This window comes from Rhinatrema bivittatum, chromosome 14 (assembly GCF_901001135.1).
Source record: "Rhinatrema bivittatum chromosome 14, aRhiBiv1.1, whole genome shotgun sequence".
Lineage (NCBI taxonomy): Eukaryota > Metazoa > Chordata > Amphibia > Gymnophiona > Rhinatrematidae > Rhinatrema > Rhinatrema bivittatum.
The window spans coordinates 60,576,371-60,600,454 of NC_042628.1; the positions used below are offsets into that span (position 1 = coordinate 60,576,371).

At 45.9% G+C, this 24,084-nt stretch overlaps 1 protein-coding gene across 2 annotated transcripts; it reads right to left on the reverse strand.

Annotated features, from left to right (window-relative positions):
• Window positions 1–4,936: 4,936 nt before the first annotated feature.
• On the reverse strand, window positions 4,937–24,084 carry LOC115075999 (protein BTG3-like). 2 transcript variants are annotated; one of them, XM_029577040.1, is made up of 5 exons: window positions 23,930–24,084; window positions 9,361–9,570; window positions 8,840–8,977; window positions 8,170–8,383; window positions 4,937–5,665 (listed from the first exon to the last, which is right to left on the reverse strand). In XM_029577040.1, the coding sequence occupies exons 1-5, from the start codon at window positions 24,040–24,042 to the stop codon at window positions 5,480–5,482; spliced, it is 861 nt and encodes a 286-aa protein (XP_029432900.1). In that variant the 5' UTR covers window positions 24,043–24,084; the 3' UTR covers window positions 4,937–5,479. The 2 variants fall into 2 exon arrangements, with proteins under 2 accessions (XP_029432900.1, XP_029432902.1); XM_029577042.1 differs by lacking the exon at window positions 23,930–24,084 and adding an exon at window positions 11,022–11,067.

The window sequence follows — 24,084 nt, forward strand, 5'->3', positions numbered from 1 at the left end:
CTATGGCCCCCAATTGAAGGAGACGATCGAGGGTCTGCCGCATGGCTCCCTGTTCGATTAAGGACCCGCAAGGGGAAAACAGGAACCGGTCCCGAGGAGCGCAAACAAAATCCAAAGCGTAACCGCGTCTTAGAATATCCAGAACCCATTGATCCGACGTGATTTGGACCCACTCTTCGTAGAAGAGAGCAAGGCGACACCCCCCAGTCGAGGGACCACCTCGTGGGTCCGTCTGGCATCATTGGGTAGATTTAGTGGATGTACCAGCACCCTGCACTTCCTTACCCTGGCGGCGCCCACAAAAGGGCCGGTTCCAGGAGTGCGAACGAGAAGAGGGAGCCCAAGGTGGCTGTTGCCTCTGAGGTCGCGCTCTCCGCTGGTTACGATAACGGTTTCTGGAGTAATTATATGATCTTGACGAACGGGGTCGATCTTCGGGCAACTTGTGCACCGCGTTCTCATTAAGGGACTTGATGATCTGATCCAAGTCTTCGAAGAGACATCAGCCGACCAATTGCGAAGCCAAAGGAGCCGACGCGCTGAGACCGCCGCCACCATGGTTCGGGCTAGGACCCTTAAAAGATCATATAAAACATCCGCTCCATAGGCAACCACGGCTTCTAGTCTGTCCGCCTGGTGAGCCTCAGCGTCTGGTAAGGACTGGGAGGTGAGAAGCTGCTGCACCCACCGAAGACCCGCTTGCTGTGTGAGGGAACTGCAGATAGCCGCCCGCATCCCTAAGGCCGAGACCTCAAAGATACGCTTGAGGTAAACCTCCAGCTTCCGATACTGCATATCTTTCAACGCCATCCCTCCAGTGACAGGAATAGTGGTATGCTTTGTGACCGCTGATACCGCAGAATCTACGGCGGGAACTTTGAGAATTTCCAAAAAATCGGCCGGCAGAGGATACAATTTTTTTCCATGGCTCTACCGACCCTAAGGTTGGCCTCTGGGGAATCCCATTCCTGAGTGATCAACTGCAAGATCTTGTGATGAGTGGGAAAAGACTTGGCTAGAAGCTGCAGTCCTGCTAGGAGGGGATCCCCCTTCTTGAGAGCCGGGTCAGGCCCCACCGGTTCCGGAGGGGGATCAATATCCATTTCCTGGAGATGTAGGGAATGAGATCATCTAACTCCGCTGCTTGGAAGATGCGGAGGACCCTAGGGTCGTCGCCCTCCACCTGGGTGGAGGGCGACGCCAAGGTGGGGTCGTCCACGTCAGGGTCCTGGGATTGTCCTTCCCCCGACGAAGTCTGTATTATCGATGGTGTCCCGGTAGGGCCAAGAGATGTCCCCGTTCCCCCGCCTACTAAAGGGGGGCGAGTCTGAGGGAGGGTCCCACCCAGGAGGGGGGCAGGACATGGTATCTTGGGGAGAGAGGGTCCCCAGGTCCCGAAGGTCATGTCTCTGCTCTGAAGAAAAGGCCCTGTGCATCAGGACTATGAACTCAGGGGAAAAGGCCTGGCATCCTGAGGGGTCACCCCCCGGGGGATCCCCCCTCTGCCTATCAGGATTAGACTCGGAGTAAGGGTCCAAAACGGGCCTAGAAGTGGAGAACGGATTATCTGTGTCCTCCTCAGAAAGCGCGGCATCAGAATCTTGCAACAAAATGGCCGCCGTTCCCGCGTTGAGAGGGAACGGGGCCTGGCGCTTCCTTCTCACGCGGTCTGCAGCTCGAATGTCCTTGCTAGTAGCTGGCGCACATTTCCCCTCGGGGAAACAGCCTGAGCACAGACCCTCTTCAGAAAATAATCCAGCCCTGTCGGAGCCCTCACAAGGCGCCGCGGACTGCATCGCCGCAGGGAGAGAGAGAGGGGAGGGAGGCTCTACAGGTGGCTCGCACCTAAAATGAGCGCCGATCCGGCAACGGACGCTTGCCGCGGTCCCCTACCTACCTGAAGAAGAACTGACGGGGAATTAACCTCCCGACAGCAGGTGGCCCCGGGGAATGGTGCTTTGCGGGGCCGCAGGTCGGGACGTCGGTCGCTCCCCAAAAGGGAGGGGGGAAAACCTGGGTCAGGAGGGAGAGGCCGGCACTACCGACTTTCACCTCAGAGAGTCGAACGGAGTCCAAAAATTGCAGTCTTCTGCTGAAAAAGAAGATGAAACAAAAATACACTTACCCCAACTGAGCCCTCAGTGAGGAAAATGAGAAAAGAAAGAAAGAAAACAGGCAACAGCCTGTCAGCAAGTCACCAGGCTAGTGAGCGATGAGCCAGCACCAGCGGAGAGCTCTCCCCCTGCTGTAAGAGGAGCCTTAGCAAAGTGACCTAAACTGTAAATTTAAAACTTCCTATTTTTTTTTTTTTAAACTTGATCCCCCTGAGGAGGTAGCCCTAAGCTAACAAGCTGGGGATCACAAGTCCCCTGCTCACATCTGCTGGAGTCAGAACGTTACTGAGAGCTGTTACAGGGGAGGCGTGGTTATATGGGTCCTCCCCTGAGAATTTTGTGTTCTGACTCCATCTGCTGGACAGGGAACATAACCCACCATCTGGAATGATCCTGGTATGTACAGGGAACACTTATTAGTCAGGCAGACCCTGGAATCGCTTCGTCACCTCGTATTTCTGGGAAAGAGTAACAGGGAATGAATCTGCCCATTAGGATCTTCCGGGTACTTCCTGGTGACCCAGAATAGATACTGTCAGAAACGGGATGTTGGGCTCAATGGATCAGAAGTCTGACCAAGCATGGCATTTCACATATTCTTAATTTCTGAATATAATCAAAACTGGAATATAAAAATACAACTTGAAGTTTTGCTGAATAAAATGCATCCCATCCTGCTTGATGGGCACTTAAGCCTTTTTCAGTATAATGTTCTAGCTGCACAATGGCTGCTTCAATCAAGTTATCACAACATCCAGGGTAGCTTCTCCTTCCTGGGGTGGGGATGCAGTTGGTATGTCCACAAATGTTTTAATTCAGAAATGAGATTAGGATCACTCGTGGATCCCTTCTTCCACCTTTTCTATCTTGTCTTTCCCACATTAATATTAGAAAGTTTATTTCTCTCTGCAGTAAAATAACAAAGGGCTTCCATGCCCTGTTCATGGAGTAGCCTAGTGGTTCAAGCAGCAGGCTATGAACCAGGGGACCAGGATTTAAGACCCACTTTCACTCCATGTGTGGGCAAGTCACTTTACCCTCCATTGCCTCAGGTGCAAACTTAGATTGTAAGCCCTCTGGGGATAGGGAAATACCTACAGTACCTGAATGTAATCTACTTTGAAATGCTGAAAAAAGTGTGAAAAGCAGAATATTAAAAAAAAATCTAAATAAATATTTGTAAGTTCATATTTATTGGAAAACAAATTAGACAAAAATTTTCTTTACAACATATAAAAACTCAGCAAATATAAAAATATCTTAGAACGAATTTCTGATCTGGTAATCTTTATAGCATTAATAAATAATCATGGTAGTTTAATACATTAGGAGTGTGTTTGTATACAAATATAAAAACAATGTACAAATATATAAACACACACATACGGGTCTGCAGAGATATATGTACACACATATGTACATTTCTTATATAAATACATAGCAAAGAGGGGGAAGGGCTGTGTTCAGATAGGCCTATCTCATCCATCTGTCTAACTGGGGAGGGTGGCTTTTCAAAAGCTTTTAACCCGGGTAACTTTCGATTTGCTCAGATTAAAGGGCGACTGGAAGTAAGCACGAGGATCCACAACACCACATTAGGAGGGGCAGGGGTGTTTAGCTCAAGAGAGGAAAGTAATGTGCGTACGTTTTTGCATTTTCCAATGTCCGCACATCAATTTTCCCCAGAAAAAAGGACCCCCACAAGAAAGCAGGTACAAATGTCATGCAGCAATTTTAAAAGCAAAAGCATGGGAGCGCCTTCCCTTTGAAAATTTGCTTCAAAGTGCTCGTGGTGTTTGCACAATATGAGGCAGTTTGGAAGTTGCCCCAAAAATTTACAGAGCAAAAAAAAAAAATGAAGGCTGAATTTTGAAAATCCCATGCTGAACTAAACCTCATTTTTCAGATTTTTGTTTTTGTAACCTATTTTGGCCTTGATCCCCATAATAATGAAGCTGGAAATTGAGGGGAGGTGTGCTCCTTGGTATCTTCTCCCTTCACAGAATCCTTGCTCATTCTTTCATTGCCTCCAGGTGTCCAGCATTTTGTCGGCATTCCCATCTTTTATGACAGCTTCCTGGAGCCTCTTGTATATTCTCTACTGGTTGCATTTGGCAAATGTATCCAAGACACTGGCAGAAATCTCCAAAATCTATGACACAGCTCTGAAAACCCTTGGAGAATGGGAACTAGATTTGTCAAAGGTTTTGCCAATCAGGGCACCTCTTGACTTTAGTGAGCCTGTTATGGATAACCCCTTTTATAACAACATCTCGGTTCTTGCAAATGGAAGACTGACCCTTCTCTTCCCATATTCTGTCATCAGATACTTCCGGTTCACAGACAAGCTCATTGGCTAGCAGTTCATTCATTGTGTCCTATGTTTAACATGAAGTGCTTGACAGCAATGGAAGGTCCCAGGCGGTGTGTAGGAGTTAGTGAGTGAAAGGGGGCTACTTCCCCTCAAAGGAGATGGGTTGGAGGTGGTAGAAAAGATGACTCCATTGAGTTTAGGAGTTTGTCCTGAGAATTTCAGGGCTGGTGCTGATGATTCGCTGGAGAGAGTGAAAGTGACTTTCTTTGTCATGGGCTAAAGACCAGCTGGAAGGAGTGGGACCCCTAATCCAGGAGAATGCCATCCAATTCAAAGACGTTTGTAAGCCAGTAGGTGTGCATTAGAAAAGAAGTTCCTGTTTCCAGTGGGGCCTGAAAGAATGAAAAGGCCTTAGTGGAGACATGAGAGGGAACATTTTTCATTTGGACTCTGCTCAAGTAACATGAGGCAGTGAGAACCTCTTTTGAACTATTGAACTGTCTGAGAAGCTGAGTCTTATTTTTCTTGAACTGTTGGACTGTTTTGCTCATTTATTTTTCTCTGCTTTTTTTTTTTTTTGCTGATCTGTGGATTCAACTTTATAATAAATTCTCTTTTCGTATTTGGAACACTAAGTTTTGTGTGGACTGAGTTGTTTCTGGGATCCCTTGGGCCTGGCAGGCAATCCTGCTCTCCACAGTATGAATTCATGCCTGGTTTTTCAGAGACTGCACCGAGGGGGTCAGTGCTCTGCATCTTCTGAAGTGTGCCGCCCCCATCCCTTGCCAAGGTGTGGGGAGGGGGTGTTACTCATGGCAGATAGAATGCTCTCTATCTTTTAAGTTTGGCTTGCTTTATTCCCTTAGCCCACAACTTAGAAGGAACAAGCGCATTTGGTCACCTGTCCTGAGAAGTAGCATTACCAGTGATGATGGCATTTCCCCTTGCACAAGAGATGAGGGCATGGGGAGCAGGTGGTGGGTGTTTTGTCTTTTTTTTTTTTGCCCAGTGATAGATTTGGTGGAGGCCTCACTCTGTTCTGCACAGAGATTCAGGGTTTCCCAGCTTTCTGTTTCTGGCGTCTGGTCCGGGAGAGGTTCTGGGGGTAGAACTTTTGCAGCTTGGGGTAGATGTAGTAGAGGGTGACCGGCTGATAGGTGGGGATGAGGCCCACAGCTCTTCTGAAGGGGATGAAGGCTGGAGTTACTTGCGCAGGGTGATAGAAATATTCTGGTCCCTGTAGAAAAGAAAGTGACAAAATAAATGGGGGTGGGGGAAAGGGTGAACTTTTAACCACTCAGTGAATTTGAGGCTATAGGAAATGGAGGGACCTAAGCTTTTTTTGGAGATTACCGTGAGCCTCCTCCCCATAGTTAAATGATGGTGCGCCGACCTGGAATGGCAGGACTGACACACTATTGTTTAATTACATCTCCCAAAGTCAGTCTCATTTACCTAGGCAGTAAATTTAGTGCATCGTAATAAATTGCAGGGCAATGGCTATTTATGTATTTTGCATTCGTGGCCCCGCTGAAATGTATCGCATTCTTTCTTTGGCAGCTGTGTTTGAGTGTTAGGGTCTTGGTACATTGGGCTGCGTTTAGTGCACAAGCTCTGCCAGGACCCCTCCATCTGCAGCATGCTCCACTTTTTCATTTCATTCGTTTTTTTGGGCCCAGCAGTTTCCTCCTGCTCCTTTGGGCTTTCAGCTCCATTAGAACTGGGGCTGGATTCTGCCGAACTACCTGGGGATGTTTCCCGTTCTCCTTTATCCCCTCCCAACTTGCAGGGATGGTCCTCAGGCGCATTCTGAAACTCTGCAATCAGGAGCCCAAAATGCGGCCACTAAGGGTCACCACTGTGCAATGGCTACAGCTCCCTTGCCTCTGGGGACTGTGAACATTGCTTCTGCAGCATCCCCAGCATCAGACAAGAATTGAATCCAGATCCCTCCAGGTTGCGGTGCATGGACTTGCCAGTGAGCCACTCGGCTGGTCTGTAAGGTCAGAAGTGGGGGGTAGATTGGTGTATCGGGAGATCAGGCTTCGCTCAGTGGACTGGTCAGGCGGCAGGGCAGTGTTTGAGTTTGTCCCCTTAAAGTCGGGGGAGGGGGGTTCACAGGCCAGCAGCATTGGAATCACTGCCAGCCTTTGAGTCCCTATGCCGGTAAGGAGAGAAGATGGGTGAGATGCGCTCTGTCGCCACTGGTTGTACTGGAGCAGCGGGTGGGGGCCACAAGATGACGAGCAGGACAGAAGCAAGGCAAGGAGGGGAGGGAGACACTTTCCCAATGCACTTCACCATGACAGACCCTGAATGTGGAAGGGCATTTAGTCACAGTTTGAGCAGATATGGCTTAACATTATACAGCAGCAACATGGGAAGGAGAGAGACTGGGGGAAGGAAGCTCCTTCTCCTCCCCCTTCCCCATCCTCATCCTCATGGCCCTTCCCTGCAGGCCATTTTTTTTGCCATAATTGCCCCTGCTTAGCAGGTTGCTGGTAGGATGGCTACAGTCCTAGCCCCAGCATCCAGGACATCCCCTTGGTAAAAGCACATTTCCATCCCCCTGGCACTTAGTGATAGGAACACAGTAAGCAGCACGCACTCCCAGCCTCTGTGGCTGCTTATCTCCCTCCTACATGTCCTGATTACAAGGGAAGCACTCATTATTTGGGAAGAGAAGCTCAGGGGGACAGGGAGCATAAAACTCTTTATCCACCTGCCACCACTCTGCCCAAGAAATTGAGAGGAACCTGAAGGAGAGGAGGCAGAGATGGCGAGCAAGTTGGGAGTAGGATGAGAGAGAGGAATCTAAGGGGGCGATGGGTAATGGGCAGGGGAAGGATGAAGAATAAGCTTAAGGGAAGTCTACCAGGAGGGCCTTTCCATGGCCCTCCTGGTAGACAGGAGGGCCATGGAAAGGAACCCTTGGGGCTATGTGAGGAGATGGCGATGGCTTTAAGGGCAATGGGAGTTGGAGAGGCACCTGATTCAAGGGGGAGGAGGCTGGGGGAGATGGATAAAAACCTTGGGAGTTGATGGAGAGGATCCTGCAGAAAAGGGGTGGAAAGAAAGGAAATAAGAGCAGAAGGGAAGGTGAGTATGAAAGGGGACAAGGAGGAAGGTGATGATGCTTCATACTTTATGTACCAAAATTTATTTTCTGCTGATCCAAAGAATCATCTCCCTCCAAGGATTACAGTAAAAATGTAAAACTCTACCAGGAACATATGGACAAATGCCACTAAACCACATGACAAACAGGCTTTTAAACAAAAGCAGTGCACAAAAGTTGGAAACCAGATCAAATCAGTGTGCAATCTGCTCCCCCCCCTTTTTAAAATCCTGTGTTCTTTTTCCACGTGGGGCCAGATTGAAGAGCAGGACAATTGTGCATCCTGTTCTTAATCAGGACATAGAGGACAATTTATATAAAATAAAAACAAAAAACCAGGACTGTCCTGTATAAAGCAGGACTCCAAAATCCCCCTCGTTGCTGGTTTCAATGCCCTCACTGGCTTATCTCCTCTAAGGGATCATTCATCACGGTTTTTCCCATAGACAGAAAAGAAGAAAAACATCCATGAATCAGACTGGAAGTATTACCTGATGCCACTTCAGCTCCCCAAACCATGCTTTGCTGAAATTAGGAGCTCTTCCCCCTAGAACTATCCCCTCCACATCTCTCCCTCTGAGTCTCCAGTGGTGGAGACTTGCCTCTTTTCCTACCCCCCATACCTGCTTTATGGAGCTTTGTGCAGCAGCCTCAGGCTGGACCTGTCTCTCCTTCTTTTTCCTGGCACTCTCATCTTCATCGGAGCTCTCAGCCTGCGAATCGGAGCCCTCAGAGTGATAGTCGGAGGTCTCTTGCTCTGAGGGGCTTCTTTTCCCCAGCTCTTCCTTCTTTGGCCCAGGCAGCTTCACTTGGAAGTGACAGCTGTTCTCCCCAAGCCTGTAATGAAGAAGACCAGGAGTCAGTGCTCGTGGCCACAGATAGACAAGAGCAGAGGACCAGGAGTCCATGCCTCGATGTCACAAAGAAATAGCAGGGTAAAGGAACAGGAGTCAGAGCCATGGGAGGGCAAAGGAGTAGCAGTCACTCAGTGCCTTGTTGCCAAAGACAGATGGGGGAGTACAAATGCTAGAGTCTGGGACACTGTGGCAAATAGAGCTGGAATACAGCATTGTATTCAAATAGTACTTGATATGGCAGTATTTGGGTCTGGCAACTTATTTATTTATTTTATTATTTATTTATTTTGATTTATATTCCACTTTTCACATACAACAATGTGGCAAAAATCTAAAACTCTACCTGGAACATATGGACAAATGCCACTAAACCACATGACAAACAGGCTTTTAAACAAAAGCTTCACTTCCAGGCCCCTCACATGCTAGGACTCACCGGCAACTGACTTCTTTGGGGTCAATCCAAAGGGACATCTCTCTGGGAAGCGCAAGCTCTGAATACTGCAGACCACTACCCTCGCATGCTTGCAGAAGACATTCATCCACCCGCTGCTTCCGATTAATTCTGATACACCTGTGGGAAATGTAGAAGAAGGTATGAACAGGATTAATACAGTACAGAGATTGGACATAGAAATGCAATCATACTGATTTCATCAAAGACCTTTGAGAACCAGGACTAATCCCACTACTGACACCAACTCACCATCTAACCTTTGGCAAGTCACTTAAAGTAGCAATACTAGTATTATTTTTCTAAAATGATTCCAGTAGTAGTTGAAACAGGTCCCTCATGACCTGCAGCCAATTGCTAACCTTTCTAAGAGTTCAAGTAACAGAATGCAGTGAGGCAAGAGTTTTTTTTTAAAAAGTAGGATTTGAAGAAAGGACTGACTTGTAAATGGGAACAGGAAAAACATGGTAACAGGTGGAAGTGAGGGAGAGGAGAGCTCTTACCTATAGGCCTGTCCTTTCACAGGGCTCTCAGGATACCAGTGACCTGTGTATTTTCGGCTCAAGATCTCCATCAATTTCTCTCCAAACACTTCCACTTTTCTCCAGTCCAGCTTCTGGTGCCTGTTCACTACCTTCATGATGTAATCTATGCCGGCACAAAGCTCCTCTCTCATTTCTGTGGGCACCTGTGGACCCTCGGGTGAGCCAGACCTGCAATGAGGGGACAGATTAGAGAGCTGCTTTCTGCCAGAGCAATCCTATTATAGAGGGAAGGGCTCATCTCCCAGCAGGGTAAGTAGATCACTGAGGGAAACAGAGCTCATTTCCAAGTGGATTGAATTAATTGGCAGAGCATTAAAGAGTTATTCTCCCTGCATAAGAAATAGATCCCAGGAGGGGGGTTAAAGGTATTATCTGCCAGCACATTGAAAAGATCTGTGGGGGAATCAAGGATCCTAACAGAGCAGAACCAATATTCCTTTAGGAGAAAGGGGGGTGGGGGAGGCCGAAACATCCTAGATATTCAGTCACAGAAATACTTTTGATCCCAAAATGCCTCTCTGAGCTTCAGTAGTTACAGATGTGTATGTGTGTGTACACATATGTAAGGGAGCTAGAGTGAGGGGTGTGTCAATGAGCATGTGCATGTGTGTGTGTCTGTGAACGAATCTAATAGTATAACTGAGTTTAAGAAAGATTTGGATACGTTCCTGGAGGACAGATCATTAACACTTTTTAGCCAGGCAGGTAGAGGGGTCTTGCCACCTCTGATTTCTGGCAACGAGCAGCATGGTTGGAGTTTCCTATTAGGACCTGGTGCTCAACAGTAATCATCAAATTGTATGGTTTGGTATTAGAGTACAAAAGGTGAAGGTTCATTCAAAGGCAAAGGTCCTAGACTTCAGGAAAACTCATTTTGTTAAAATGGGGGAGCACCTCAAGAAGTCGTTAGCTGGATGGGAAAAACTAGGGGAATTAGAAGAGCAGTGGGCAAAACTAAAAGACGATACCATAAGGGCAACTAATCATTTTGTTAGGAAAGTAAATAAAGAGGCTGCCATAGTCTTCTAAACAAGTAGCTGAAAAGGTAAGGGAGAAAAGGTTAGCATTCATAATCTACAAGAGATCGCAGAACAAAGAAGATAGGTGACAATACATGGAAAATTAAGAAAAGCTGGGAGAGTGGTCAGGATGCAAAGCTTGGAAAAAAATAGCAAATTATTTATTTATTATTTTATTTATTATTATTTTTTATATACCGACATTCGATCTGAGATATCACATCGGTTTACATTCAGGTACTGTAGGTATTTCCCTATCCCCAGAGGGCTTACAATCTAAGTTTGTACCTTATGATAAAACGAGGTCCAAGACTTTGTGTTAGATATGTTAGTGATAGGAAGAGGAATATGTAGAAGCTGATAAGGAAAAAATTAATTTGCCTTAACAAATATTTCTGTTCGGTATTCACTATGGAAGGGCCTGAAGGAGAACCATATAAACAAACACAAATAAGAATGGAAGTGAGGTAAAATCAATTTTCAGAACAGTGTGTTCATGAGGAAGTAACTAAACTTAAAGTAGATAAGGCGATGGGGTGGGGGATATGTCTGAGGGTACTAAGGAGACTTAGAGATGGTCAAGGCAGCTCTGCTGCTGACCTTTTCAATGCTTCTTTAGAGTTGAGAGTAGTTCCGGAGGACTGGAGATGGGTGGATGTGGAAACCCCAGGGTCTGAAAGAACTAAAAAAAATGAAATTTAAGAACTATTAGTAAAAATGTGTAACCTATCATTAAAATCATCTGATGTACCTAAAGACTGGAAGATGGCCAATGTAACCCCAATATTTAAAAAGGGATCCCGGGTGATCTGGGAAACTACAGACCAGTGAGCTTGACTTCAGTGCTGGGAAATATAGTGGAAACTGTTATAAATAAAAAAAATCACAAACCATTTAGATAGACATAGTTTAATGGGACACAGCCAGCACTGTTTTACCCAAGGGAAGTCTTGTCGCACAAATTTTTTAGTCTCCTACATTTTTTGAAAGGGTGAATAAACATGTGGACAAAGGTGAACCAGTAGATGTGGTGTATTTGGATTTTCAGAAGGCATTTGACAAAATCCCACATGAGAGGCTTCTAAGAAAACTAAAAAGTCATGGGGTAGGAGGCGATGTCCTTTTGTGGATTGCAAGTTGGTTAAAAGACAGGAAACAGAGAGTAGGATCAAATAGTCTATTTTCACAGTGGAAAAAGGTAAATAGGAGTGCCTCAGGGATCTATGCTTGGACCGGTGCTTTTTAATATATTTATCAATGATCTGGAAAGGGGTACAATGAGTAAGGTTATCAAATTTTCAGGTGACACAAAATTATGCAGAGCACTTAAATCTTAAGCGGATTGTGGTGAAATGCAGGAGGACCTTGTGAGGCTGGAAGATTGGGCTTCCAAATGGCAAATGAAATTTAATGTGGACAAGTGCAAAGTGATGCATATAGGGAAAGATAACCCTTGCTGTAGTTACACAATGTTAGGTTCTATCTTAGGAGTTACCACCCAGGAAAGAGATCTAGGCATCATGGTGGATAACACATTGAAATTGTCGGCCCAGTGTATTGTGGTGATAAAAAAAGCAAACAGAATGTTAGGAATTATTAGGAAGGGAATGGAAAATAAAATGGAGGATGTCATAATGCCTCTGTATCGCTCCATGCTAAGACCACACCTTGAATACTGTGTACAATTCTGGTCACCGCATCTCAAAAAAGATATAGTTGTGATGGAGAAGGTACAGAGAAAGGCAACCAAAATGATAAAGGGCATGGAATGGCTGCCCCATAAGGAAAGGCTAAAGAAGTTAGAGCTGTTCAGTTTGGAGAAGAGACGACCTGGGGGGGGTTATGATCGAAATCTTCAAAATCATGAAAGGACTTGAACAAGTTAATGTAAATCAGTTATTTACTTCTTCAGATCATAGAAGGACCAGGGGGCATTCCATGAAGTTAGCAAATTGCTCACTCAAACATCGAAGAAAATTGTTTTTCACTCAGTGCATAGTTAAGCTCTGGAATTCATTGCCAGAGAATGTGGTTACAGCATTTATTGTAACTTAGTTTAAAAAAGGATTGGATAAGTTGCTAGCGGAAAAATCCATAAACTGCTATTACGGTAATTAATAAGCAATAGTAGCTTGTGATTTATCTAATGTTTGGTACTTGCCAGGTACTTGTGACTTGGATTGGCCACTGTTGGAAACAGGATAGTGGACTTGATGGACCCTTGGGCTGACCCAGTATGGCATTTCTTATGTTCTTATGTAAGGAGGAGGCTGGGGACTACAAGGAAGAGTAGCCTAGTGGTTAGGACAGTGGGCGATGAACCAGAAGACCAGGGTTCAAGTCCTGCTGTCACTCCTTGGGACTTTACCCTCCCTTGCCTCAGGTACAAACTTAGATTGTAAGCCCTCTGGGAATAAAGAAATACCTACAGTACCTGAATGTAATCCACTTTGAAATGCTGAAAAAAGTGAAAAGTAGAATAAAAATATAAGCCAGTTAGTCTGACCTCTGTGGTGATGGAGGATAGTGCAGTTTCTACAATCCAATCAATTATGAGATTCAAGTGAGCATGGTTTTACCAGAGACAAATCTTGTCAGATCAGTTTCTTTGACTGGGTGACCAGAGAGTTGGATCAACAGAGAGCACTAGACATAGTGTACTTGGATTTCAGCAAGGCCTTTGACATAGTTCTGCACAGAAGACTTAATAAATTGTGTGCCCTTGGTATGGATCCTAGAGTGACTGAGTTAGAAAAAAACTGGCTGAGTGGGAGGCAACAAAGGATAGTGTTTAAGCTGAGGAGGGGGCATTACTAGTGGTGTCCCTCACATAGCAGTCCTTGAACTGTTTTTTTTTTCAACATTTTCATAAGTAACAGCAGAAGGATTGTCTGGAAAGGTTTGTCTTTTTGCTTATTATACCAAAACTTGCAACAGGGTAGACATGCAGGAAGATATGGAAAATATGAGGGATATAGCGAAGCTTGAGAAATGGTCTAGAGACTGGCAGCTAAAACTGAATGCTAAAAAATGCAGAGTAATGGATTTAGGATGCAAAAACTCAAGGGATAGGTACAGTATTGAAGGCAAAATTCTAAGCACCATAAAAGAGCTGGATCCGAAGGTGATTGTATCTGATGATGTTAGGGTGGCCAAATAGTTGGATAAAGCAACAGTAAAAGCCAGAAAGATGCTTGGCTACATAGGGAGAAGAATGGTCAGCAGAAAAAGGAAGGTGATATTGCCCCTGTATAGGTCCCTGGTGAGACCACACCTTCAAAAGGATATAAACTGGTTGGAGTCAGTCCAGAAGTGGCTATTAAAATGGTCAATGGTCTTCGTTCTAAAGCATATGGGGATAGACAAAGATCTAAACATGTATATCCTAGAGGAAAGGTGAGGTAGAGGAGATACAATACAGACATTTAAATATCTCATAGGTTTCCATGCACAGGAGGTGAGCCTTTTCCAATGGAAAAGAGGATCTTTAACAAGGGGTCGTGGGATGAGGATGAAAGGGGGTAGACTAAGGAGTAATCTTAGGAAATATTTCTTTATAGAAAAGGTGGTGGATGCATGGAGTAGCTTCCCAGTGGAGGTGGTGGAGACAAACACAATATCTGAATTCAAGAAAACATGGAATAAATACAGGGGATCTCTGAGGGAGTAATGGGAATTGTAAGGGCTACATAAATTGGACTGGTGAGCGGAATAGATGGGCCTTACAATCTTTTTCTATATTTCTATAGTTTTTACCACATTGTGCTTGGGGACTTGTGGCTCCCGCTGTTCTTAGGGGACTCACAGCTACAAGACCCTGCCTGCACTGGGGTAAACACAGGTCTAAGTCAACCTGTCCTGGTTGGACAGAGGGCAGGGATAAGCAGTTACTGCTCTCCTCCCTCCAAGTCCATTTTAAACTATGATTCATAGCTTGGGGAGAGGGGAGGAATGATGCAAAAGTCAGTAATAATGGACCAGTCATCGTAAGCAGCAGAGTCACAGCTGGGTGGACCATGCAATTTGCCCTGTGAAAATTATTTTGTAGTGAGGTCACTGGAAGGGGGTGGGCAATGAGGGTGAGTGAAACGTCATCTTACCCAAGGTTAGGCTTACGGGAAATACCCCCAACCCTGGCACTGCCTCCAGGAAGCACTCTGCTCTCAGGCTGCAGCTGTGGCTCCTTTTGGAAACACACTCGCTCTCGGCATGAAACCCACCCACAGGGAGCTTTCCAATTTGGAAACATCCCTCCCAACCTCTCTCACTTTTAGTTTAAGAGCCTCTCTCTTGTACCTAACTAATAATCACAGATTAATTCTAATATTTAGCCACACTATTCTGTATTGGGCGATGCTGGTGAATCTTGACAAAATATCCCCCAATATCACCAGACTGTAACCGCTTTCAAAATCTATGAAGCTTTTAAGATACTGCATCTGTGACTTTTAAAGTTGTGTGTATCACAACTGTATGTGAGAGCGCAAAAACAGAGAGAGGGAGAGAGATCAAGATGGGATCAGGAGGAAAGAAAGACAAACACAGAGAGAGGGGGAGAGAGAAAAAGAAAAGTGCAGAATTGAATTGGAAACTCCTAGAAACCAGACCCTGCTGCAGTGCAACACCAGAGAAAGAGAAACAGAAATGCACTTCACTTCCTCCCCTATTGTGCAAAGTACAAAAAGATCAGAGATGCACATTTCCTAAGCTGAGAGAGAAAATTAAGGACTTTCCACAAAAGAAGGAGCAGAAAACCTGGGGAAAGAGAAGAGACAGCAGGAAAAGCAGCAAACTATGTCATAACCTCCCACCAGGCCAGAAGTGCAATCTATCCAGGAAAAATATGAACCAGGACCTGGGAATCAGGGGCAGGGTGAATGGATCAGCTGCCCAGGGTACAGCCCAGAAGGGACATGCAGAGTTCCAGCTAGCCAACTAGTAATTTAATAAGGGTTCTTTTTCACCGGTGGTAGAGCTGTGGCAGGGAGTTGGTGCATGATAGCTATGGATAGAAACTAGACAGAGCTTCTGTGCAAAGCTCGATAAACGATGATTGGGCACAGAGAGCTGGCCTCAGGCACAACAAAGATCTAATCACACCATTGCAAGGATTGCCCTTTATATTTTCTCTTCTGCACTTTGTAATTCTTTCTTTTTCCCCACATTATGGATTACTTTGGCAAGACACTTACAAACAATCAAGAATCATACTCTGGAGGCAAAGAGATTGAGAGCTGTCCTGGTCATTGTCCTCTCTGTACCCTGTCATTTTATTGTACTGTTCTTATCACATTTATGGGTTGTTTTTTTTAAATCTTTGTCCTTTAATTTTAACCACTTTGATGGTAATTTTCAAAAGGACTTCTGTGGCTGAAACGGTCTTATGTGCAGAAACTGTCTTTTCTGAAATTACCCGCAGGTGCATGTATTGTGCTGGCATTTAAATTTACCTGGACTGGGCGGAGATGTTCCCAGGGGCTGGGGCTGGGGCTGGGGGTGGGGAGGAGGGTTAGGATCTTGAACTTCTCGTGGGGTAGCTCTGCTGGGATGAGTTCATGCAAAGTCCCTTTGAGACATTGGTGTCACACATGTATTTGCTGACTTTATGTCTGACGTTTTCAGTATTGCTTTTGCAACCCATGACAATAAAGTTTCCTGAATCTGAGTCTGGAGGGAGAGATTTTAGTTGTTTTTTTCCTGAGATGTAGAGGAAGGGTTTAGTGCCCTAGGAGGAATTCATTTCCAATTCATTTATCAGTCACGCATGTAAAATGCAAGACCGGCAGCGCTTAATGACTTACTAAGAATTAATTTTAAAAGAGATTTTAGGAAGACAAACAAAAGACACAACAAACAGACTCTGCTCCTGAGAAAGGCATTTCAAGCTATGGGAAAAAAAGGCAAAGAGCTAGAGAGAGTAAGGAAAGAGAGTTTTGTGAGGGGATTCAAGATGCCTCAGTGTATCACAGAGGACTGCTCATGGAGAAAACACAAAGGAGAAACATTAGTGCAAAAGCACAAGAGATAATGGTAACAAAAGAGACACCAGGAGAAATGCAGGTAGGCTTAACGTCAGACATCAACCCAAGCCCCATTAAGAACAAATCGGGGAAAGTTGCATTGAGTGACAGCTAAGTACATCATAAGAGTAGGAAATGAGACAGTATGGGTGGGTCATATCTGTCTGTGACCTAGTATGGAATGGGATTTGAAAGTAGAGAGGAGTCAAAAACAATGTTTTCAAATTCTCTCAAACAAGGTAGCCACACTGTATCTATGTGCCCAATCCCTGATTCATCTAATCCTAAAAGTGAGAAGCTCTGTATCCCTGTGCCTGTCCCCTGAGTTCTTCAGTCCTAGAGATAACAGGCTATATATCCCAGTGCCCATCCCCTGGGTAACCAGCTCTAAAACTGCCCATCCCATGAATCCTCCAGTCCTAGAGGTGACGGACACTTAACCCCTATGCCTATCCCCTGAGTCCCCCAGTACTAGAGGTGACAGGCTATGTATCCCTGTGCCCATCCCTCCAATCCCAGGGGCGATCCGGGAAACTACAGACCGGTTAGCCTGACTTCAGTGCCAGGAAAAATAGTGGAAAGTGTTCTAAACATCAAAATCACAGAACATATAGAAAGACATGGTTTAATGGAACAAAGTCAGCATGGCTTTACCCAGGGCAAGTCTTGCTTCACAAATCTGCTTCACTTTTTTGAAGGAGTTAATAAACATGTGGATAAAGGTGAACCGGTAGATATAGTATACTTGGATTTTCAGAAGGCGTTTGACAAAGTTCCTCATGAGAGGCTTCTCGGAAAAGTAAAAAGTCATGGGATAGGTGGCGATGTCCTTTTGTGGATTGCAAACTGGCTAAAAGATAGGAAACAGAGAATAGGATTAAATGGGCAATTTTCTCAGTGGAAGGGAGTGGACAGTGGAGTGCCTCAGGGATCTGTATTGGGACCCTTACTGTTCAATATATTTATAAATGATCTGGAAAGAAATACGACGAGTGAGATAATCAAATTTGCAGATGACACAAAATTGTTCAGAGTAGTTAAATCACAAGCAGATTGTGATAAATTGCAGGAAGACCTTGTGAGACTGGAAAATTGGGCATCCAAATGGCAGATGAAATTTAATGTGGATAAGTGCAAGGTGATGCATATAGGGAAAAATAACCCATGCTATAATTACACAATGTTGGGTTCCATATTAGTTGCTACAACCCAAGAAAGAGATCTAGGTGTCATAGTGGATAACACATTGAAATCGTCGGTACAGTGTGCTGCGGCAGTCAAAAAAGCAAACAGAATGTTGGGAATTATTAAAAAAGGAATGGTGAATAAAACGGAAAAAGTCATAATGCCTCTGTATCGCTCCATGGTGAGACCGCACCTTGAATACTGTGTACAATTCTGGTCACCGCATCTCAAAAAAGATATAATTGCGATGGAGAAGGTTCAGAGAAGGGCTACCAAAATGATAAGGGGAATGGAACAACTCCCCTATGAGGAAAGACTAAAGAGGTTAGGACTTTTCAGCTTGGAGAAGAGACGACTGAGGGGGGGATATGATAGAGGTGTTTAAAATCATGAGAGGTCTAGAACGGGTAGATGTGAATCGGTTATTTACTCTTTCGGATAGTAGAAAGACTAGGGGGCACTCCATGAAGTTAGCATGGGGCACATTTAAAACTAATCGGAGAAAGTTCTTTTTTACTCAACGCACAATTAAACTCTGGAATTTGTTGCCAGAGAATGTGGTTAGTGCAGTTAGTATAGCTGTGTTTAAAAAAGGATTGGATAAGTTCTTGGAGGAGAAGTCCATTACCTGCTATTAAGTTCACTTAGAGAATAGCCACTGCCATTAGCAATGGTTACATGAATAGACTTAGTTTTTGGGTACTTGCCAGGTTCTTATGGCCTGGATTGGCCACTGTTGGAAACAGGATGCTGGGCTTGATGGACCCTTGGTCTGACCCAGTATGGCATTTTCTTATGTTCTTATGTGACAATCTCTGCTTCCCTGTGCCTGTACCCTGAACTCCTCCAAAAAACCGAAACATAGTAACATAGAAATGATTGCAGAAAAGAACCAAATGGTACAATCCAGTCTGCCCTAGTAAGCTTATGGTAGTATCTGCTGTGCCATATAGGTTACCCTATGCTTATCAGTTTCCCAGACCATAAACATCAGGGCCCTTGTTGGTTGCTGTTTGAATCCAATTCCCCTTCCCCCCCCCCCCCCCCCCGCCATTGAAGCCGAAAGAAATGATGGAGTTGCATGAACGGTATCAAGGCTTAAGGGTAGTAACTGCTGCCCCCATGCACTCTTATCTTAATTTCCATCCTTTAGCCTTTAAGGGATCCACAGTGTTTATCTCATGCCCCTTTGAATTCTTTCAACTGTTCTGGTTCTCACCACCTCATCTGGAAGGGGCATTCCAAGCATCACCACCTTGTCCGTGAAGAAATAATGTCCTAAAGGTCTAGGGGGTGACAGGCTTTGTATCCCTGGGCTTTATCCCCTGAATCCTTCCAGGGTCTAGGGATATAGGCTCTGTAACCTGTGCTCATCCCCTGAATACTCCAGGTCTAGGGGTGTCAGGTTCTGTATCTCTGAGCCCTCCAGTCATAGAGATGATAGGCTTTGTACCCTGTGCTCATCCCCTGAATCCTCCCGGTCTAGGGGTGACAGGCTCTGTACCCTGTGCTGCTCATCCCCTGAATCCTCCAGGTCAAGGGTGACAGGCTCTGTACCCTGTGATCATCCCTTGAATCCTTCTAGGGGTGACAGGTTCTGTATCTCTGTGCCCATTCTCTGAGCCCTCCAGTCATAGAGATGACAGGCTCTGTACCCTGTGCTCATGCCCTGAATCCTCCAGGTCTAGGGGTGAAAGGCTCTGTATCTCTGTGCCCATCCTCTGAGCCCTCCAGGTCAAGGGGTGACAGGCTCTGTACTCTGTGATCATCCCCTGAATCCTCCCGGTCTAGGGGTGACAGGCTCTATATAGAAACATAGAAACATAGAAATGACGGCAGAATAGACCAACGGCCCATCCAGTCTGCCCATCAAGCTTCACACACATTTTTTCTCTCATACTTATCTGTTTCTCTTAGCTCTTGGTTCTATTTCCCTCCACCCCCACCATAATGCTCATCCCTTGATCCTTCTTAGGGGTGACAGTTCGGTATCTCTGTGCCATTCTCTGAGCCCTCCAGTCATAGAGATGACAGGCTCTGTACCCTGTGCTCATCCCCTGAATCCTCCAGGTCTAGGGGTGACAGGCTCTGTACCCTGTGCTCATCCCCTGAATCCTCCAGGTCTAGGGGTGACAGACTTTGTATCCTGTGCTCATCATCTGAGCCCTCCAATCATAGAGATGATAGGCTCTGTACCCCTGTGGCTCATCCCCTGAATCATCCAGACTAGGGGTGACAGACTCTGTACCCTGTGCTCATCCCCTGAATCCTCCAGGTCTAGGGGTGACAGGCCTCTGTATCCTGTGCTCATCCCCTGAATCCTCCAAGTCTAAGGGGTGACAGGCTCTGTACCCTGTGCTCATCCCCTGAATCCTCCAGGTCTAGGAGTGACAGGCTCTATATCTCTGTGCCCATTCTCTGAGCCCTCCAGTCATAGAGATGACAGGTTCTGTACCCTGTGCTCATCCCCTGAATCCTCCAGGTCTAGGGATGACAGGCTCTGTACCTTGTGCTCATCCCCTGAATCCTCCAGGTCTAGGGGTGACAGACTCTGTATCCTGTGCTCATCATCTGAGCCCTCCAATCATAGAGATGATAGGCTCTGTACCCTGTGCTCATCCCCTGAATCCTCCAGGTCTAAGGATGACAGGCTCTGTACCCTGTGCTCATCCCCTGAATCATCCGAGACTAGGGGTGACAGACTCTGTACCCTGTGCTCATCCCCTGAATCATCCAGGTCTAGGGGTGACAGGCTCTGTACCCTGTGTTCATCCCCTGAATCCTCCAGGTCTAGGGGTGACAGGCTCTGTACCCTGTGCTCATCCCCTGAATCCTCCAGGTCTAGGGGTGACAGGCTCTGTACCCTGTGCTCATCCCCTGAATCCTCCAGGTCTAGGGGTGACAGGCTCTATATCTCTGTGCTCATTCTCTGAGCCCTCCAGTCATAGAGATGACAGGTTCTGTACCCTGTGCTCATCCCCTGAATCCTCCAGGTCTAAGGATGACAGGCTCTGTACCTTGTGCTCATCCCCTGAATCCACCAGGTCTAGGGGTGACAGACTCTGTATCTCTGTGCACATCCTCTGAGCCCTCCAGTCATAGAGGTAAGAACATAAGAACATGCCATGGTGGGTCAGACCAAGGGTCCATCAAACTCAGCATCCTGTTTCCAACAGTGGCCAATCCAGGCCATAAGAACCTGGCAAGTACCCAAAAACTAAGTCTATTCCATGTATTCTGTGCTCATCCCCTGAATCCTCCAGTCCTAGAGGTGTCAGGCTCTGTATCTCTGTGACCGTGCCCTGAGCCACCCAGTTCTAGGGGTGATAGGCTCTGTAAACCTGTGCCAATCTCCTGCACTCGCCAGTCCTAGAAACGACAGGCTCTGCATTCCTGTGCCCTCCAATCCTAGAGGTGACCAGCTCTGTATCGTTGTGCCTGTCCTTGAGCCCTCAAATACCTTCAATTGGTGATTATTTATCAAGGAATGATGTAACCTCATGTTAGAGCTGATTGTAAACACATCTCACAGCACATGACTTTTTTGGAAGAGTGACAAACCTGCCCAGCCCATGTTGACATTCTTCACCTTGTGATGCTGGCAGCCAGATCAGTTCTGAGTGCTTGCCAGTATAAAACTGTTGTTACCGACTGTTTCATCATCCTTCAGAAAGTTCTGAGTCCATCACCAAATTTCCCCAGCAAGAAAAGCCAAGGGGATTTTGGCACAGTAAGAGAGGGTGAGGCAACCAGGAAAGTAGTCAGGAAGGTTGAGCTTCAGCCGCAGTCTTGAGGTGTTTGTGAAACCTTGTGTATTCCACCAATGTCAAAACATTTCAGATGCCTTATTTTCTAATGTTTTACCAAGAGACAATATTAACGTTCATGCTATCATTTTCTGTTTCTTGAAGGACAACCAACAGCAGCCTCTTTGACAAATGACAATGGATTGTAATATAGTAGAAGACAGCTGATAAGGTCCAATTGACTCACTCTGTCTGCCCAGCTGCTTTCTATTCTGGCTCTGGATACACATTGGGTTGACAAGCATATAAATTCCCATACTTAACCTACATCAGCTCCCCTTAAACCCCTCTTATCTTTTATCTAACCTCTCAACCCCGCTCCTACCACTACCCTCTATATCTGCCCCAAGCATGTTTAAATGCTATTACAGTGCTGACCTCTGTTCCAGACATTGTTATCCTCCTCCCTGATACTTATAAGTTCCCATACTTCATCCAACACCCAGGCCCCAACCACCTCTTCCCACCAAGCTTTGTAATAATCCACACAGCCCTGAAAATGAGTATGGTTGTTGCCCAGCCACCCTCTGCTCATTGATATTAGGATCTTAACCACAGTTGCTCCGTGCAGGTTACCCCAGCCTTCTTGCAAACCTGATGCAGCTGTAACAGCACTCTGCCTACTGGCTTGCATTCTCCCCTTTCTGGCCCTCTAAAGTTTCATATGACTGAGCAAACACTCAAGCTCCCTCCCTCATTTTTCCTATTACCATATCTGCCTCCCCCCCCCCCCCCCCCCCACCTGCACTTACAACTGTGCTCCGTGTCTGTCCCGAGCATCACTATCTCTCTGCTGGTAGGCTATTCCAGGATTTGCCCTTATTATTTACGATGTTACCAGTGACATCACGCACACATTACATGGAATTGGTCAGTTACTGTTCTGCAGGTGTGATGTCATTTGCAGCTCTTCCAAAGATGGCTGGCCCCAAAGAAAAATTCTTATTCCTGTTTTACAAGCATCGCTGTGACACCTGCACAAGGCTCTGATTTAGATGCTTTGACAGGAATCAGCTCTTCTCTCTAAGACTTTTTAGGTGTTCTTTACAAAAGGAAAACACCTTATGGACAGGTCGTGCCCATCTATCTGTGATCTAGTATCAACACAGAAAACAGTAAAGAGAATTAGATGACATTTCATATTGTGAGGTATCTTATACATACAATACGCTAAGGCTTCTGCCAGCACTGGCTGTTGGTGCTCGTGCTGAGCACATGTGTGTGTGTCTGGCAGGTGTGCGGGTTGCAAGGAGTGCCAGCATGGTGGACAGCCAATGGGCCATGTTGGCTGGCAGGGGTTCACCGCAATCGGGGAAAATTGCAGTGAGTGACAGCTAAGTACATCAATAAGAGTTGGAAATGAGACAGTATGGGCAAGTCATATCTGTCTGTGACCTAGTATGAAACGGGATCTGAAAGGTAGAAAGAGAGGTGTCATAAATTATGCTTTCAAACTCTCTCAAACAAGGTAGTCACATTTTATATGAAGCTTGACTGAGGAAGGTTGAAGCACTTGTGCACCTGCAGCACTGTGGAATACCCATATGACAGGCAAGAGAGGCAATGTACAAAATAAGGCTGGTGAAAGCCTCAAGAGAGGCAGGAGAGTGAGGGGCATGACTGGGGGGAAAGGAAGGCAGCTTGAGAGGTGGAGGAATGTGAGTAGAGAGAGGCTGCATCAAGATGGGCAAGGGAGAAACAGGAGGGCTGGATGGAAGGGGGTGCCTTGCTGGGGGAGTCAGGACCACATGGCGCGTGCATGTTGTCCCTAGTGAGCAAGTGCTGGAGGTAAGAACGTCTTTAGATATGTTGTGTACTCTATGCCCTGCTCCAACCAAAGTCACCATGTGGGTAGAGGCCAGTGGAAACTCAGCACCCACAATGGATTTCCAAAGGTTTAAATTCACTTTTCATGAATGCTGACAGTTGTACAGTGTTGTCTCTAATGCCCACCACCACCTCTGATGAAACCAGAAGTAAATCCAAAATGCTGTGCAGGCATTTCAGCTCCACTGTGCCTGAACTTCTGGAAGTCACAAAACCATTCAGAAAAAAAAAAAAGAAGCTTCAACCTCAGGTCTGAGAAATTAATTCCAAAACCTGCCATCACATTCACTTATTCTTCGTCACATTTTTCTCTGTTATTCATTGTGCAAAACCCCCACCACATGGATACAACTCACCCCAAATCCTCTGGTGAAAGCTTTCCTACATAGTCAGACCTGAAGAAATTATTTGCAGAGTACCTCTCCTCTTACACGCCACAGCCCCCCCCCCCCCCCTCCCTCTTTTCCACAGAAACCTTATCAGTCACCCTATTAGACAATGCCACCCCACATTTTCAGCACAAAATACACCGGGAATCTGCATTTCATCTGCCCCCATCACGTTAACTGTGAACATCAAAGTCTTGTAAGCAGAGACCTGGTAATAAGTTTGCTTTGGTAAGCCTCAGCAGATTCAAGAAGTGGAATTCAATAAGGCTGGAGCTGCTTACCCTATCGCCTGCATTCCTGGAGATCTCCTGCTGCCACGCGCTCTCTCTCTCCCTGTATGAATTATAACAGCGGGCTCCAATTTCACTACAGGGAAGTGACTCAGAGAACTCATCGGCTGGAGGGAGGGGATTCCCACCACCACCTTGTGATGTCA